The sequence below is a fragment of the Hyla sarda genome, chromosome 3, assembly GCF_029499605.1.
Source record: "Hyla sarda isolate aHylSar1 chromosome 3, aHylSar1.hap1, whole genome shotgun sequence".
Lineage (NCBI taxonomy): Eukaryota > Metazoa > Chordata > Amphibia > Anura > Hylidae > Hyla > Hyla sarda.
In genome coordinates, this window is record NC_079191.1 from 284,053,756 (window position 1) to 284,070,037 (window position 16,282).

The following is a 16,282-nucleotide window of genomic DNA, read 5'->3' on the forward strand; positions in this document are numbered from 1 at the left end:
CATTGAACATTTTGAATCCATCACACACAAATTAATGTATTTGTGTAAAACCAGCTGTGGCTCTTTTCCATTGTTTTTAGTGGGTAACATCCTCAAATAACCTGAATGTTGTAGATTGTAATTTAATATTTATTTTATTTGTGACCGCAAGGTAAGAACGTGTAATACTTAGCAGATGAGATTTTGCCTTAAAGGGGTATTCCAGGATTTTTTTTTTTACTTGACTATGCTACAGGAGCTGTACAGTTAGTGTAGTTCATAATAGTTTGTACCTGTGTGTGATGGTGATCTTGCAATTCTTCTGTGAATATCGCCCCAATAGTTATTTTTAACTGCATGCAAAATTACTCATGTCTCGGGATTTCCCAGGTTGCAGTGCATCGAGACCTGACATCACTAGTCAAGTGATCAGAGGGAGCCTGTCCAGCTTAAATTTTGCAACAGCTGCAGGCCCCCTGGTTAGAAAACACTGTGTTTCAATGGGTGGGAGGAAGGAAAGTGACCTCAAACTTTCAAGCATGGAACTGTGGGATGTGTAGTGAAGAGAACAAAATCCAACAGGAAATACCCGGTTCTGGCAGGATAACACCTTTAAGTTGTGGGAAGTAAAGATATTAATGCCCAGTTTGACTTCAATGCTTCCATTTATGTGGTAACAACCATGTTTACTTGTATAGCACTGGACAAAAAATTATACATTAAAGTCCAAAAAATACAATTGTGTTTACCTTAGTTTGCGTTATTTTCTGAGTTCGTGTCACCAAATGACGAAAAACTCAGTGGGGAAAAGTTGCTGAGATAGCCACACGGAAAACTTATCACCAAAATAATTTGATCAGCAACAACAAGTATACAAATATGTACAAAACTTTATTAATGCAGTAATCCGTTAAAAAAAAAAAAAAAGACAAATATTAAAACAGGCACAGTGCACATAGCTGTATAATATAGCAGGAAACTACAGACTGAAACATTGGTTTAAAGGATCATATACTGGAATATAATGCAAACACCACATCAGAGTAATAGAATAGAGATATGTACAACCTCAATAAGGATACTCATGATAGTGGACAAACAAAACATACATCAGAAATGAATTACCAATGCAGAGCCATGCACCACATGCACTTACCCCAACGTATGTTTCACGCCAATGCGCTTCGTCAGGGGGCATGGGGGGCTATGGGGATTTGCTTCTACTCTGGACAGTTCCTGAGACAGGTGTCATCAGAGAGCACTTAGACAGAAAAGAACAACTCAACTTCAGCAGCTCAAGTACTGAGTAATTTAGATTTTTTTTAATAGAAGTAATTTACAAATCTGTTTAACTTTCTGCAGCCAGTTGAAATATATAAAAAGAAGTTTTTTCCTTCATAACCCCTTTAACCCCTTAAGGACGCAGGACGTACTCAAACGGCCCCTTTTCCGAGTCCTTAAAGGGTAGCTCCGACCATCCTATTTTTTTTTTCTGTCCCTACCTATTGCCAATCTATCCCTAACCCCCTCCCTGCTTTTAATTTTTATTTTTACTATATTAAAAATGCCTTTTGTCTGCCTGGCCAGTGTGCTCACTGCCAGGCAGACTTCCCCAGCAGGCACCACGTCACTGATGCCTGCTGGGGGGGACTTCCGCCCTTAGTTCATCTACACAGGGTGCCTCCAGCTGTTTCACCACTACAACTATTGGCTGTCAGGGCATGCTGGGAGTTTTAGTATTGAAACAGCTGGAGGCACCCTGTGTAGATAAACTATTAGTTAGTTACAAGCGGCGCTGCAGCGCTAGCCTGTCCCCTCAGTCTCCCTCCCCCCCCCCCCCCGCGCCACACCCCGTTCCCTCCATCACAACCCCCCCCCCCCCCCGCATACCTCGTTCCCTCCATCACAAACCCCCCTCCCGCATACCCCGTTCCTCATTACACTTACTGCAGAGTCCGGCAACAGGGAGCGAATGCAGCCTAACTGAAAAAGGACTGATTGCCAGGCTAAAATAAGTCCCTTTTCAGGCGTGACGTCATGCCAGGCTGCAGCCGGCCACTAGGAGGGAGACCCCTAGTGGCCGGTTTTCAAATGTAAATTAAAACATTTTAATAAAAAAAAAAAATAAAAGTATATTAGAGATGTTGTAGTACAGAAGTACTACAACATATCAAAAAATAAAGTTGGTGACAGTGCCCATTTAAGCACTCAGCCATAGCCAGCAGGGGTGAAGTGGCACTGGTGCCACCTCACGATCGTCCTGATTCGTCGGCCGGTTTACTGGCCGACCAATCAGGGCACCTGCTGCAGGTGTCACTCCCTCAACCCGCTCCGCCCTTCTTCCGGAGGACGTGATCGGGTGCGGGAAGAGGACCCCAGCACCTTGGGACCCCGATCCCCAGCGTCCCTGTTGGGATCGGGGCCCCAGGAGTGGCGGCGACGAGGGACTGACCAACTGCTGCTCCACGCCGCCACTGCAGGAGCTGAGTGACAGCCTCCTGCTGTTGCTTAGCAACAGCTCCCACCATGCAAAAAAGGGCATGCTGGGAGCTGTAGTTATGCAATAGCAGGATGCAGACCATCACAACTCCCAGCATTCCCTTATGGGCATGCTGGGATTTATAGTTTTGCAACAGCTGAAGACACATTTTTTCTATGGAAAAGTGTACCTTCAGCTGTTGTATAACTACAACTCCCAGCTTGCACAAACAGCTAAAGTAAATGCTGGGAGTTGTAGTGGTGCATCTGCTGGTTGCATAACTAGAACTCCCAGCATGCCCGTTGGCTGTCGGTGACTGCTTAGAGTTGTAATTTTGCAACAGCTGAAGGCACACTGTTTGTGAAACACAGTTTTTTTTTTTTTTACCTAACTCAGTGTTTCACGATCGGTGTGCCTCCAGCTGTGGCAAACTACAACTCCCAGCATGCACCGTACATACTGGGAGTTGTAGTTTTGCAACGGCTGGATGCACACTGGTTGTGAAACACTGGTTGTGTATCACTGAGTTTGTGACCTAACTCAGTGTGCCTACAGCTGTTGCAAAACTAAAACTCAGCATGTACAGTCTGTCAGCGCATGCTGGGAGTTGTAGTTTTGCAACAGCTGGATGTCCCCCCCCCCCCAGCAGCTCAAACTGCCAGCGAGAAACTACTGTGAACCCCCGCCCGTGTGACTGTACCCTAAAAACACTACACTAACACAAAATAAAATTAAAATAAAAGACACTACATATACACATACCCCTACACAGCCCCCCTCCCCAATAAAAAAGAAAAACATCTGGTACGCCACTGTTTCCAAAACGGAGCCTCCAGCTGTTGCAAAACTACTACTCCCAGTATTACCAGACAGCCACTGACTGTCCAGGCATGCTGGGAGTTTTACAACAGCTGGAGGCACCCTGTTTGGGAATCACTGGCATAGAATACCCCTATGTCCACCCCTATGCAATCCCTAATTTAGGCCTCAAATGCGCATGGCGCTCTCACTTTGGAGCCCTGTCGTATTTCAAGGCAACAGTTTAGGGTCACATATGGGGTATCACCGTTCTCGGGAGAAATTGTGTTACAAATTTTGGGGGGTATTTTTTTTTACATATGCAAAAGTCGTGAAACGCTTGTGGGGTATAAAGGTTCACTTAACCCCTTATGTTTCCCGAGGGGTCTAGTTTCCAAAATAGTATGCCATGTTGTTTTTTTGTTTTTTTTGCTGTTCTGGCACCATAGGGGCTTCTAAATGTGGCATGCCCCCAGAGCAAAATTTGCTTTCAAAAAGCCAAATATCACTCCTTCTCTTCTGAGACCTGTAGTGCGCCAGCAGAGCACTTTTCACCCCCATATGGGGTGTTTTCTGAATCGGGGGAAATTGGGCTTTAAATTTTTTTGGGGGGGGGGGGTATTTTCTGCTATTACCCTTTTTTAAAATGTAATTTTTGGGGAAAACAAGCATCTTAGGAAAAAAATATATATATTTTTACATATGCAAAAGTCGTGAAACACCTGTGGGGTATTAAGGTTCACTTTACCCCTTGTTATGTTCCCCGAGGGGTCTAGTTTCCAAAATGGTATGCCATGTGTTTTGTTTTTTGCTGTTCTGGCACCATAGGGGCTTCCTAAAGGTCACATGCCCCCCAAAAACCATTTGTCGCTCCTTCCCTTCTGAGCCCTCTACTGCGCCCGCCGAACACTTTAGATGTACATATGAGGTATGTGCTTACTCGAGAGAAATTGGGTTTCAAATACAAGCAAACATTAAAAAATTGGGTTTACAAGAACATACGAGTGTAAAAAATGAAGATTTTGAATTTTCTCCTTCACTTTGCTGCTATTCCTGTGAAACACCTAAAGGGTTAAAAAGCTGACTGAATGTCATTTTGAATACTTTGGGGGTGTAGTTTTTATAATGGGGTAATTTGTGGGGTATTTCTAATATGAAGACCCTTCAAATCCACTTTAAACCTGAACTGGTCCCTGAAAAAAAGCGAGTTTCAAAATTTTGTGAAAAATTGGAAAATTGCTGCTGAACTTTGAAGCCCTCTGGTGTCTTCCAAAAGTAAAAACTTGTCAATTTTATGATGCAAACTTAAAGTAGACATATTGTATGTGTGAATAAAAATTTTTTTTATTTGAAATATCCATTTTCCTTACAAGCAGAGAGCTTCAAAGTTAGAAAAATGCAACATTTTTCAAATTTTTTCATCAAATTTTGGGATTTTTCACCAAGAAAGGATGCAAGTTACCACAAAATTTTACCACTATGTTAAAATAGAATATGTCACGAAAAAAGAATCTCTGAATCAGAATGATAACTAAAAGCATTCCAGAGTTATTAATGTTTAAATTGACAGTAGTCAGAATTGCAAAAAATGGCCCAGTCCTTAAGGTGAAAAAGGGCTCAGTCCTTAAGGGGTTAAAGCATACCTCTCATACAGACTATGCTGCTATGTGTAAGGGTTGTGTAGTAATAAACACAGCTCCGCTCTCCTATTGGCCAACTTATTATTCCCTATATCCTACATAGGGCAGCATAGTCTGATAGATCTGCTTTAAGCAGGAGATCATTCAGCAGAAGAAAGGATGCCTGCTTTTTAATTTTGTAAGGGCTGTACTGTACTGACATATCGCATAAAATTGGAATGTTTTAGTGTGTGTGTGTGTGTGTGTGTGTGTGTATATAATATGTGTGTGTGTGTGTATTTAGAATTAATTCCCTTGACGTGTCTGTACCTGTATTGCAAGTTATCTAAGTAAAGACTTCGGTCTTAAAGTTAACAATTCCTTTTTTATTATTTGAGTCATGTTTTCTTTGGAAATTATCTTGATGAGCTTGTTAAACAGAAGATCCGATCTAACAATCCTCTTCTGAAACATTTTCTAAAGCCCAGTGATGAAATGAGTCTTCTGAAGTGTTAGTGGAATAGTGAGTATGCTGATTACATAAATGAGGTTTGGCTACCAAACGGGGAGAAAAAAACTTTGCGGACACACTTTTTTTGATGGAATACATCAGCATACTTAATATGACCTAGTAGAGTAGAAAAATGTTAATCTATTTTTGGTATCACAGAGCTCCGGTATCTGCTGTGCACGGCTCCTGAATTTAGCGATGTGATGCCACACGCCCTTTAACTCTTCAAGATTTTCTTTTCTGAGAAAAATAGAGAAAATGCTGTGGTGCTGAATCAACACTGCAGCCCCTTTTATCATAAGGATTCGTTGGAGGCCCAGAGTATGGACTGAGCATATCCTTTAGAACACTCCTAGAAACTATCCTAGAAATGTTTTGCAATCAGTCTTTGACTTCTTGGGTAGTAGACAAAAAGGCTGATAGATTTGGAGTAATATGGTCTTTTATAACCATAGAGACCACAGGTCTGCATGTGAAGTGTGTACACAAATTGGTAGGTCATTTTTAACCAATATTTTTTGAAAAGTTGGTTCACTTTTTATTTCATATACATTGAAACAATATAAGGATGCACATTCTCTAAACATTTTGTACATAAAATCCCTTTATTCTTTGAAAGTATCTTCCTTTTATATGACAGATTACCATACTTTACTGTCATGCATTTAGTTCATGGATTACATTTTTGCATCACATAATTTGAAAGAAGATCATTTGGTTGATTTACTGTTGACAATGTCTCACCTGTAGTAATGCATGTAGAATGATGAACGTCTGCTTGACAAGCATTTATCTATGGATTCTCCTTACCTATTTTATTTACCTACTGTTAAGACTAGGTCGTCTCCTGTTTTTTTTTTTTTTGTCTTGTTGCCATCAGAATTATTATTTTTTTTTTACCTATCCTAATTTCTGTGCTTGTTATTTAAAAGGGTTATCCACTATAAGGTTATCCAGTAATGGGCATGCTTAGGAAGGATCTGCGCTTGTCTTGGGGCTAAATGGCTATGTCATGAGATTATATAACACTGTGGCTAGCTTTTTGTGAACTTGTATTTCCTGTTTGACTTAGGTTTTTTTTACTACAAATCCCACAATGCCATTTTCCTCCCTCTCACACATCAGCGACCCCACCAATTGAAACAAAAGACCTGTGGTTTTCAAACAGGGTGCCTACAGCTGTTGCATTAATTGCAGATTGATCCCTCCACCCATTGAAGCAGACAGGCTTCCTGTCATCAGCTCACTAGTGAATCAGGTCTCTGCCGCATTGCAAGCTGGGAAAAATCTGAGACAACAGTCATTTTGTATGCTGGTAAAAATAAATATTGTGGTGAAAATCACATAAGAATTTTGAGAAAACCGTCACACACAGGTACAGACACTATATTATGAACTACACTGACTTTACAGCCCCTGTAGCATAGTCAAATAAAAAAAAATCCTGGAATACCTCTTTAATCTGTCTGTTCTGTACATTGTGTTTTTGTGCATTGTCATATGATATGTCTGTCCGCATAAGCATTACCTTATGTTATAGAAAGATTTTCTTTGTGTAGTCCGTTTTGTTTAAAACCAGCACTGAGAATAAAGGTACCTGTCATCAGATTTTACCATACATAACAGGTGGCAGCACGTTATATATGTAAAAATCTTTTTCCTCACCATGTCTGGGAGATGTTCCTGCTGCCAGCAATGGTAAAGATATGCAATTTGAAAGGTGTCCTCCACTGGCCTGTAAGTAGTTTCCTAGGTGGGGAGCCATCCTCTCCTAGTCTCAACTGCTCAGGCTGTAATGACCCCCTCAGCGTGCGCAACAGCCCGTGGCACCGCTTTCCTCCCTAAGCAGATGGAGCAGAGTGATGCAGTAGGCTGTGCCCGGGGCAGTTAATCACGCTGAGTGGGTTTGATTACAGCCTGAGAAGATGGAACTAGCAGAGGATGGCTCCCCTCCAGGGGACAACTTACTGGCTTGCAAACTTCATATCCTTACCATCGCTGCCGGCAAAAACATTTCCCATACATGGCGAGGAAGACTAGTTAACTGTATATATCATCCATGTGTTATATATGGTAAGATATGGTGTAAGGTTCCCTTAACCTTTTAAGGACTCAGGGTGTACCTGTATTGCCATGAGTCCGTTCCCTTTCTATAACGCGGGGCCACATCATAGGGGTCGGGCCCGGCCGGGACCTGTGGCTAATAGCGCGCTCTTAACCATTTAGACGTGGCGTTCAAAGTTGATCGCCGCGTCTAAAGTGAAAGTAAACTACTCCCGGCTAGCTCAGCTGGAGCACACAAGGAGAACCCCTACCTTCCTTCTGTGTCTCCGATCGCCGAATGACTGCTCCGTGCCTGAGATCCAGGCAAGAGCATTCAAGCGGTAGAATCATTGATCAATGTTATCCTATGGGATAACAAAGATCGATGTAAAAGATCAGTGTGTGCAGTGGGAGCTATAACATTGCAAAAAAAAAAGTTAATAAAGATCATTTAACCCCTTCCCTAATAAAAGTTTGAATCACCCCCCTTTTCCCATTAAAAAAAAAGTGTTAATAAAAATAAACATATATGTATTGCCGTGTGCGGAAATGTCCAAATTATAAAAATGTATCGTTAAACTGCACGGTCAATGGCGTACGTGCAAAAAAGTTCCAAAGTCCAAAATAGAGTATTTTTGGTCACTTTTTATATAATGAAAAATGAATAAAAAGCGATCAAAAAGTCCGATCAATACAAAAATGGTACCGATAAAAACTTCAGATCACGGCGCAAAAAATGAGCCCTCATACCGCTCTGTATGCAGAAAAAAAAGTTATAGGGGTCAGAAGATGACTATTTAAAACGTATACATTTTCCTGCATGTAGTTATGATTTTTTCCAGAAGTACAAAAAAATCAAACCTATATAAGTAGGGTATCATTTTAACCGTATGGACCTACAGAATAAAGAAAAGGTGTCATTTTTACCCAAAAATATACTGCGTAGAAACGGAAGCACCCAAAATTTACAAAATGGCGGGTTTTTTTCTTCAATTTTGTCGCACAATTTTTTTTCCTGTTTCGCTGTAGATTTTTGGATAAAATTTCTGATGTCATTACAAAGTATAATTGCTGGCGCAAAAAATAAGCCATCATATGGATTTTTAGGTGCAAAATTTTTAAGAATTACGATTTTTTTTAAAGGTTAGGAGGAAAAAACGAAAGTGCAAAAACGGATTAACCCTGAGTCCTTTAAGGGGTTAAAATCGTGGCAGGACGACAACAATGCAGATGTTATCTGTGTAAAAAGATAATTTTAATGTTCTAGCTTTACACTAAATAAACACTAGTGATGTCCTTTACGAATGCTAGGTGTACTTTGACTACATGAGAAGCTGGATCCAGATGTTGCAACAGTTACCTCAGGCATCGCATAGCCTAAAGAACCTTCTGGAGGAAGAATGGAATTTCACCAAAGAAATTACTCCTTACATAAGGGGAGGAGAAGCTCAGGCTGGAAAACTCTTCTGGTAAGAAAGTAATTAGCTCCAGTAGCAGATCATTCAGCTTTTTTATCTATTGTAAGAAAACCACACAGTACGTTGCGTGATGAGACAACAACCGAGAGACCCAGTGACTGTCAGTGATTAAGGTCTGTCGTACTGGAGTTTAGGCTGCTTTCACACTGAGGTTCTCCCGTTAATACACGTACGTTTGAAACATAATTATTAACACATGTTAAACAACCCCATTCAAGTCAATGGGTTTTTTCGTTTACCCTTTGTCACACGTTATAGCCCGTCATGACTAACGTCCGTTAGTTGTGACGGGAGAAATAACGTGACATGCACTAATTTTTCGCACGTGACAAGAAACTGGTATATTAACATATGTTATTTTTAACATTGAAGTCTATGGCCGACATACGTTAGAAAATACACCCGTTAATGCCATTATTTTTACTGAGCATGCTCAGAAGAGGTGACATCTGTAGACTCCTGCAGTGCTGAGGGACTACTACTACTCCCATCATGGAACAGATTTGTTTCCATGAAGGGAGTAGTAATTCCCCACTGCGGGAGTCTGCCGGTGGCTGGGGAGGTTGCATTAGTGTTTGTACTACTACTCCCATCATGGAACAGACTCTGTTCCATGATGGAGGTTATAGTATAGGGGCTGAGGGATTGATCGCACCGGGTCTCACTTCTGATCGCATCAGGTGTCAGAAGTTATTAATCAGGGGAACGGGTGGCATGGTCCGCAACCCTGCGATCACCGATGTATTTTTTACTCTCATTTTTAAATTCCCCGCGGGGATCCCTGAATGGCCAGTACTGAGGAGCCAATCAGGGATCCCCCTGGGGTTTTAAAAATGGACAATGTGAGGGGACATATGTATAGTAAAGCGCATTTATAAGTATATCTCTATACCCCCCACCAGCGCATACTGTGACCCCACCAGCGCATTTGTCCTAATTTTCTATTGCAGCGCAATATGTGACAACCATACCTATTAGAACGTATTCAGCAGCGGCCCCGACAGATGATCCTGATAGATATACTATTCATTCATAGCACCGGCAACTGTATATGTATATAGATGTGCTGGGGGGGGGGGCAGACATATAGCGTTATCTGCCCCCCACAGCACTTCTATATACATATACAACTGCCGCGATATGAATGAATTGTATACCTGTCAGGATTATCGGCCGGGCGGCTGCTGAATACGCTCCTGACATATATACTTGTCATATATAGCGCATTTGTACAGCGTTATATATGACAAGTATATATGTCAGGAGCGCATCCAGCAGCCGCTCGCCCGATGATCCTGACAGATATGCAGCTGCCGCTCTATGAATGAATAGTATATCTGTCAGGATCATCGGCCGAGACGCTGCTGGATGCGCTCCTGACATATATACTTGTCATATATAACACTGTACAAATGCGCTATATATGACAAGTATATATGCCAGGAGCGCATCCAGCAGCCGCTCGGCCAATGATCCTGACAGATATACTCACGCCCCCTCCCGTAGGCTTGCATTGAGGGGCGGAGAGTGACGTCACACGGGGGGCAGAGGCGTGACGTCACACGCCGCCAACCCGGTGGTCGCCTGTAATCAGACATGGAGCGAACACGCTCTGGGGACTGATTACAAACGGGGTGCCGCGTGCAAGATCCCGGGGGTCCCCAGCGGCGGGACTCCCGCGATCAGGCATCTTATCCCCTATCCTTTGGATAGGGGATAAGATATGTAAGCACCGGAGAACCCCTAATACACGTTCATAGGGCATTCACTGGGTGCAGATTGAGCAGGCATATGTCGAGAGTAGGGACACGCGCTGCTTATTTTTTATTTTTTTCATTTTGGAATGGAGGAAAAATGAAAGCTATGACCCCATTAATGGTCAATGGTATACGCTGCTGGGAGATAAGTCATAAACTAATTGGATGTACCTCATCAATATATAAGGACCATACCCCCTTGCAATTTCTCTCTTGTAAAATTGCAGATTTGGATCTACAGGGGTGGGTAATGATGGATATAACACAAATTAAACCACTATATATAAAAGATAAGATAATATGATTTCCGGAACTTCAGAGTAAATCCGTTTTGCCGCCACGGGAGACCTTTAGATATCTTAGAATTAGGCACTTTCTGGAAACTAACAAATCTACCCCATGTTATTGTTCTCTGATACTTAAATAACTCAACATTAAAAGGAACACTTCAAATTTATGATGTGATGAATAACCACTCTAAGTTTCATCATGTAAGTTTGAAACTTAGAGTGGTTAAGTTTGATCTAAGTGGTCTAAGTTTAAGCTGGCCCATTTATCATTGATAGCTGTACCACATATAGAAGCTATTGCCAAAACTAATTTAAGGTGGTATTACTCTCCATAAGATGTCCTCTGTAAATTCAGAAAAATGCTGCCGAAATTGTGGGAAGACAGAATCCCTTATACATATTTTGTGGCAGTGCCGATGAAACAAGAATATTGGCATAAAGTAGAATTGTTATTAGCAAATATTACCCATATTCCAAGTAGATTGATATCACAAAAAGTGTCACTATTAATACAAATTTAAACCTACCCAGTAAAAATGCAATTTTTGATATGTAAGATCTAAGTGTTGGCGAAGCTAGTTCTTTGCAGATATTGGAAGCAAGCGCAGATTGTTGAAGTGAACAAAATACTAAACACGACACAACACTGTTACAAACTAGAAGAAATAGCTATAGGAAAAAAAAGGAAAGAAGGAGATAGAAGATGGGGGTACTAAGTATAAGTTTATGGAATTATGTGATGATTTAAATGTACATGGAATATATTAAGGTTAATTGTATATGATGAAATATCAATAAAAAATTTAAGAACAAGAAAAAAAATTGTGCAACTATGTATTCTCCCAATGCATTTAAAATGAAAAATCAAGCAAATTTACATTCAAGATCTTGATTAAAAATATCATTTAACTTTATTTTTATAGTTACTATGCAGACGTATGTTTCTCTGAGCTATATCACACTATAAATTGACCTATTGTTGTCTGATTCTCAGTCGTACTTCCTTCTATCTGTTCTCTCCTTAATGCTTAAAAACATTCTTTAGGTTATCAGGAAGTAGAGAACAGATGGAGGGGAGTATGACTACAGGATTACACTACAATTTGTATGTTTGTAGTCTGTTACCGTGAAGATTGGAGCTGTAGAAAGAAAACATTGCATTTTTATTCAAGACCTATTTCAAGGTTGCTTTAGTTTAGATATACATAGCCTGTAAAGTGAGTGCTCATTCAGTTGCCTTTGTTACATTTGTTTTCTACAATCCAAAACAATTTTCCTTTTGGCACCCCTGTTGTCAGAAATGCTAACATAAACTTTTTTACACTTAAATGGGCACTATCAGATTCAAAAACTTTTTATATGTCGTACATCTTGGCAAAACAGGAGAGAGAGCACAGAGGAGTGCCGTGAGACAGGAGAGAGAGCACAGAGGAGTGCCGTGAGACAGGAGAGAGAGCACAGAGGAGTGCCGTGAGACAGGAGAGAGAGCACAGAGGAGTGCCGTGAGACAGGAGAGAGAGCACAGAGGAGTGCCGTGAGACAGGAGAGAGAGCACAGAGGAGTGCCGTGAGACAGGAGAGAGAGCACAGAGGAGTGCCGTGAGACAGGAGAGAGAGCACAGAGGAGTGCCGTGAGACAGGAGAGAGAGCACAGAGGAGTGCCGTGAGACAGGAGAGAGAGCACAGAGGAGTGCCGTGAGACAGGAGAGAGAGCACAGAGGAGTGCCGTGAGACAGGAGAGAGAGCACAGAGGAGTGCCGTGAGACAGGAGAGAGAGCACAGAGGAGTGCCGTGAGACAGGAGAGAGAGCACAGAGGAGTGCCGTGAGACAGGAGAGAGAGAGCACAGAGGAGTGCCGTGAGATAGGAGAGAGAGAGCACAGAGGAGTGCCGTGAGACAGGAGAGAGAGAGCACAGAGGAGTGCCGTGAGACAGGAGAGAGAGAGCACAGAGGACTGCCGTGAGACAGGAGAGAGAGAGAGCACAGAGGAGTGCCGTGAGACAGGAGAGAGAGCACAGAGGAGTGCCGTGAGACAAGAGAGAGAGCACAGAGGAGTACTATCAGACAGGAATAAATTTTATAAAAAGGAAATAAAATGTCCTTATGAAGTATGATTTGTCCTTATAAAGGTTAATGTTTTGCCAAGATGTGCAACATATAAAAAGTTTTTGTATCTGACAGTGCCCATTTAACCCCTGAGGAACACAGCCCATGTCATCTTTATTCTGTCGGTCAATGCAATAAAATTGGCCAAGCATGTCTCTAGAACGAAACCCTATTTGAGTATATATGTGGGGCATCCTCAACAAAAGTTGGTGATTGCAAGGTCTCTAACATCCAACAGCTCCTTGATGTCATCAGGGAGGAGTAGGAGAGGACTCCGGTCAAAACCTGTGAAACTCTGGTGAACTCCATGCCCAAGAAGCTTAAAGGGGTACTACCGTGTAAAACTTTTTTTTTTTTTTTGTGCCAGAAAGTTAAACAGGTGCCAGAAAGTTAAACAGATTTGTAAATTACTTCAGTTAAAAAAATCTTAATCCTTCTAGTACTTTTTAGGGTCTGTATACTGCAGAGGAAATGTTTATCTTTTTGGATTTCTCTTATGTCATGACCACGGTGCTCTCTGCTGTTCATTTTAGGAACTGTCCAGAGCAGGAGAAAATCCCCATAGCAAACATATGCTGCTCTGGACAGTTCCTAAAATGGACAGCAGAGGTCAGCAGAGAGCACTGTGGTTGTGACACAAGAGAAATCCAAAAAGATAAACATTTCGTCTGTAGTATACAGCCCTTAAAAAGTACTGGAAGGATTAAGGTTTTATAATAGAAGTAATTTACAAATCTGTTTAACTTTCTGGCACCAGTTGATTAAAAAAAAAAGTTTTTCACGGTAGTACCCCTTTAAGGCAGTGCTTAAAAATAACGGTGACTACACAAAATATTGACACTTTGGGCCCAATTTGGACATTTCTCACTTTTGTTGCTTTCGTGTGTGAGTTATTTTGAGAAGACAGCAGCATTAAAAACTGGTATACAGGCTGTGCACTCACTACTTTACATTGTAGCAGAGTGTAATTTCTTTAGTTTTGTCACATAAAAAGATATAATAAAATATTTACAAAAATGTTAGGGGTGTACTCACTTATGTGAGATACTGTTACAAATAACATGGCTAGAATGAGACTTATCTTCAGTTTTTGTTTTCAGTGATATAGCAGGAATGCTGCTGAAGTCCACAGGGAAGTTTCTGGACTCTGGCTTGCAGGACAGCTGTGATGAATTTTGGGCCAACACTGATGATAGCAGTGTGTCTGACGAAATAAGGTAAGCATGGCACGACTAGGAGCCTTTTTCTATCATTGCCATAGAAATAACAGTTGCTAGTGTTCTTTTGCATGCTTATCTATTCATGTTAAAGGCTGTTCTTTTTCAGAATTTATGCAGATTTGATTTTATAACAAAGTATTGAGATTAACTTTTGTTATTGACCAAATACTTATTTTCCACCATAATTTGCAAATACATTCTTTAAAAATCAGACAATGTGATTTTATGGATTTTTTTTCTCATCATGTCTCTCATAGTTGAGGTATACCTATGATGAAAATTACAGGCCTCTCATCTTTTAAAGTAGGAGAACTTGCACAACTGGTGGCTGACTAAATATTTTTTGCCCCACTGTGTGTGTGTGTGTGTGTGTGTGTATGTATATGTAAACATTTTAATAAACATAACAGTCAAGGGAGGGGAAACAGGGGAAGGAAGGGTCTGGTTTAGTAGGACAATACAGCGGAGAGGGTAAAGGGATAACCAAAGGCATTTAGTGGAGGACCTCAGGCCTCCATTACTGCTGTCACTAGATTCATGCAGGGAGGAATGCAAACAGACATGCAATAAAACCATCCAATAGATCCATATAACACAAGAGCTTAACAGGAACAAACCAGTAAAAGGAGGGGGTTAGGCACCTGGAGGCGCATGAACCCAAAAGTACCGTAACCATGAGGATAAGTGAGTCAGTCAGAGCCTAGTGGATCCCCTCTATAGATTGCACCAGGTGCCACCACTCGTATGGCTCTGTGGATGGAAAAATGAATACACACAAGTGAATATTGTCTGTGTTCTCAAGGCCCAAATGGGCAGTGTCCTTAGGTGATTAAATTAACATTATGAGACCTAATATTTTCATGTTCAATAGTTCATGATTTCACTTTTTGTTCACACATAGCATATAAGCTGCAGATTTTAACATAAAAAACATTACTGCTTGAACGCAGAGGGGTATAATCTAGAACATTTGTCTGGGCATTAAGGCCGTAATTGTGTACTAAGGTTATTTTCTGAGCATTGTTGAGTAAATGTGACCACATGTTTGTACTAAGTGGTGTCGCTTGTAATACTCAACATACTTTAGAAGCACATTAATAAGTCTTGTAATTACTTTGTGTCTTCCTCAGGAGATCAGTTATTGAAACCAGTCGTGCCCTCAAAGAACTCTTTCATGAAGCTAGGGAAAGAGCATCCAAAGCCCTTGGTTTTGCTAAAATGTTAAGAAAGGTACTGTAGCTCTTTATTTTTATTTTTATGGGACTACTCTCTTTATAAAGTATATTGCTAGGAATATTCCACCGCTTTACAATCAATATGGGCCTGATTTATATCATATTGTGAGGTAAAAGAGAATGCAGTGCAGAACCAAATGGTGAAATCATTAAATGTAATAATAAATGTAAGTTTATGCACTGACTTTCTTACTAACTGTATTACTAGTTCAGAAATCCCCTTTATAGCTGGGGGTTTTAAAAGGGCTTAAGAATTGGTCAATAAAGCAGGAAAGAAATTTTATTTTATTTTTTCTCAAAAGCAGCTACAACGGTGTTTGCAGCATTATTATAATTAGAACGTGGGGGGAGATTTATCTAACGTTGTGCAAAATAACTGTGGTGCATTTGCCCATAGCAACCAATCTGATTACTTTTATTTTTGAAAAGGCCTCTGCAAAATAAAAGCTGTAAATGTTCATCTTATTTTATTGATTTACTATAAAAAAAAAAAATTTATGTTCTAGGATTTGGAGATTGCTGCTGAGTTTACTTTTTCTACATCTGCGCAAGACTTGTTAACATACTTAACAGGCAGGAATTATTCAAAGGTAAATATCCATTGCATTACATACTGTAGACAGGATTACTTAAATACATATGATATTGAAATTTAGTTTATATTGAAAAGCTTAGTGAATAATAGATGGTAATTTCGACATGGGTGCACAAAGCCAAGGTAGCTTTGACATGCATTGTATTTTGGTTCTCATAAAATTTGAGTGTTAT

The 16,282-nt window shown here is 40.7% G+C and overlaps 1 protein-coding gene across 6 annotated transcripts in view; it reads left to right on the forward strand.

Annotated features, from left to right (window-relative positions):
- MAP3K4 (mitogen-activated protein kinase kinase kinase 4) overlaps positions 1-16,282 on the forward strand; it is a 162,712-nt gene that overhangs the window by 80,764 nt on the left and 65,666 nt on the right. For all 6 annotated transcript variants that reach the window (XM_056566781.1, XM_056566782.1, XM_056566783.1 and 3 more), the window contains exons 6-9: positions 8,741-8,898; positions 14,160-14,276; positions 15,410-15,509; positions 16,021-16,104. In XM_056566781.1, the coding sequence (XP_056422756.1) occupies positions 8,741-8,898; positions 14,160-14,276; positions 15,410-15,509; positions 16,021-16,104 (459 nt within the window). The remainder of the gene's footprint in view (positions 1-8,740; positions 8,899-14,159; positions 14,277-15,409; positions 15,510-16,020; positions 16,105-16,282) is intronic.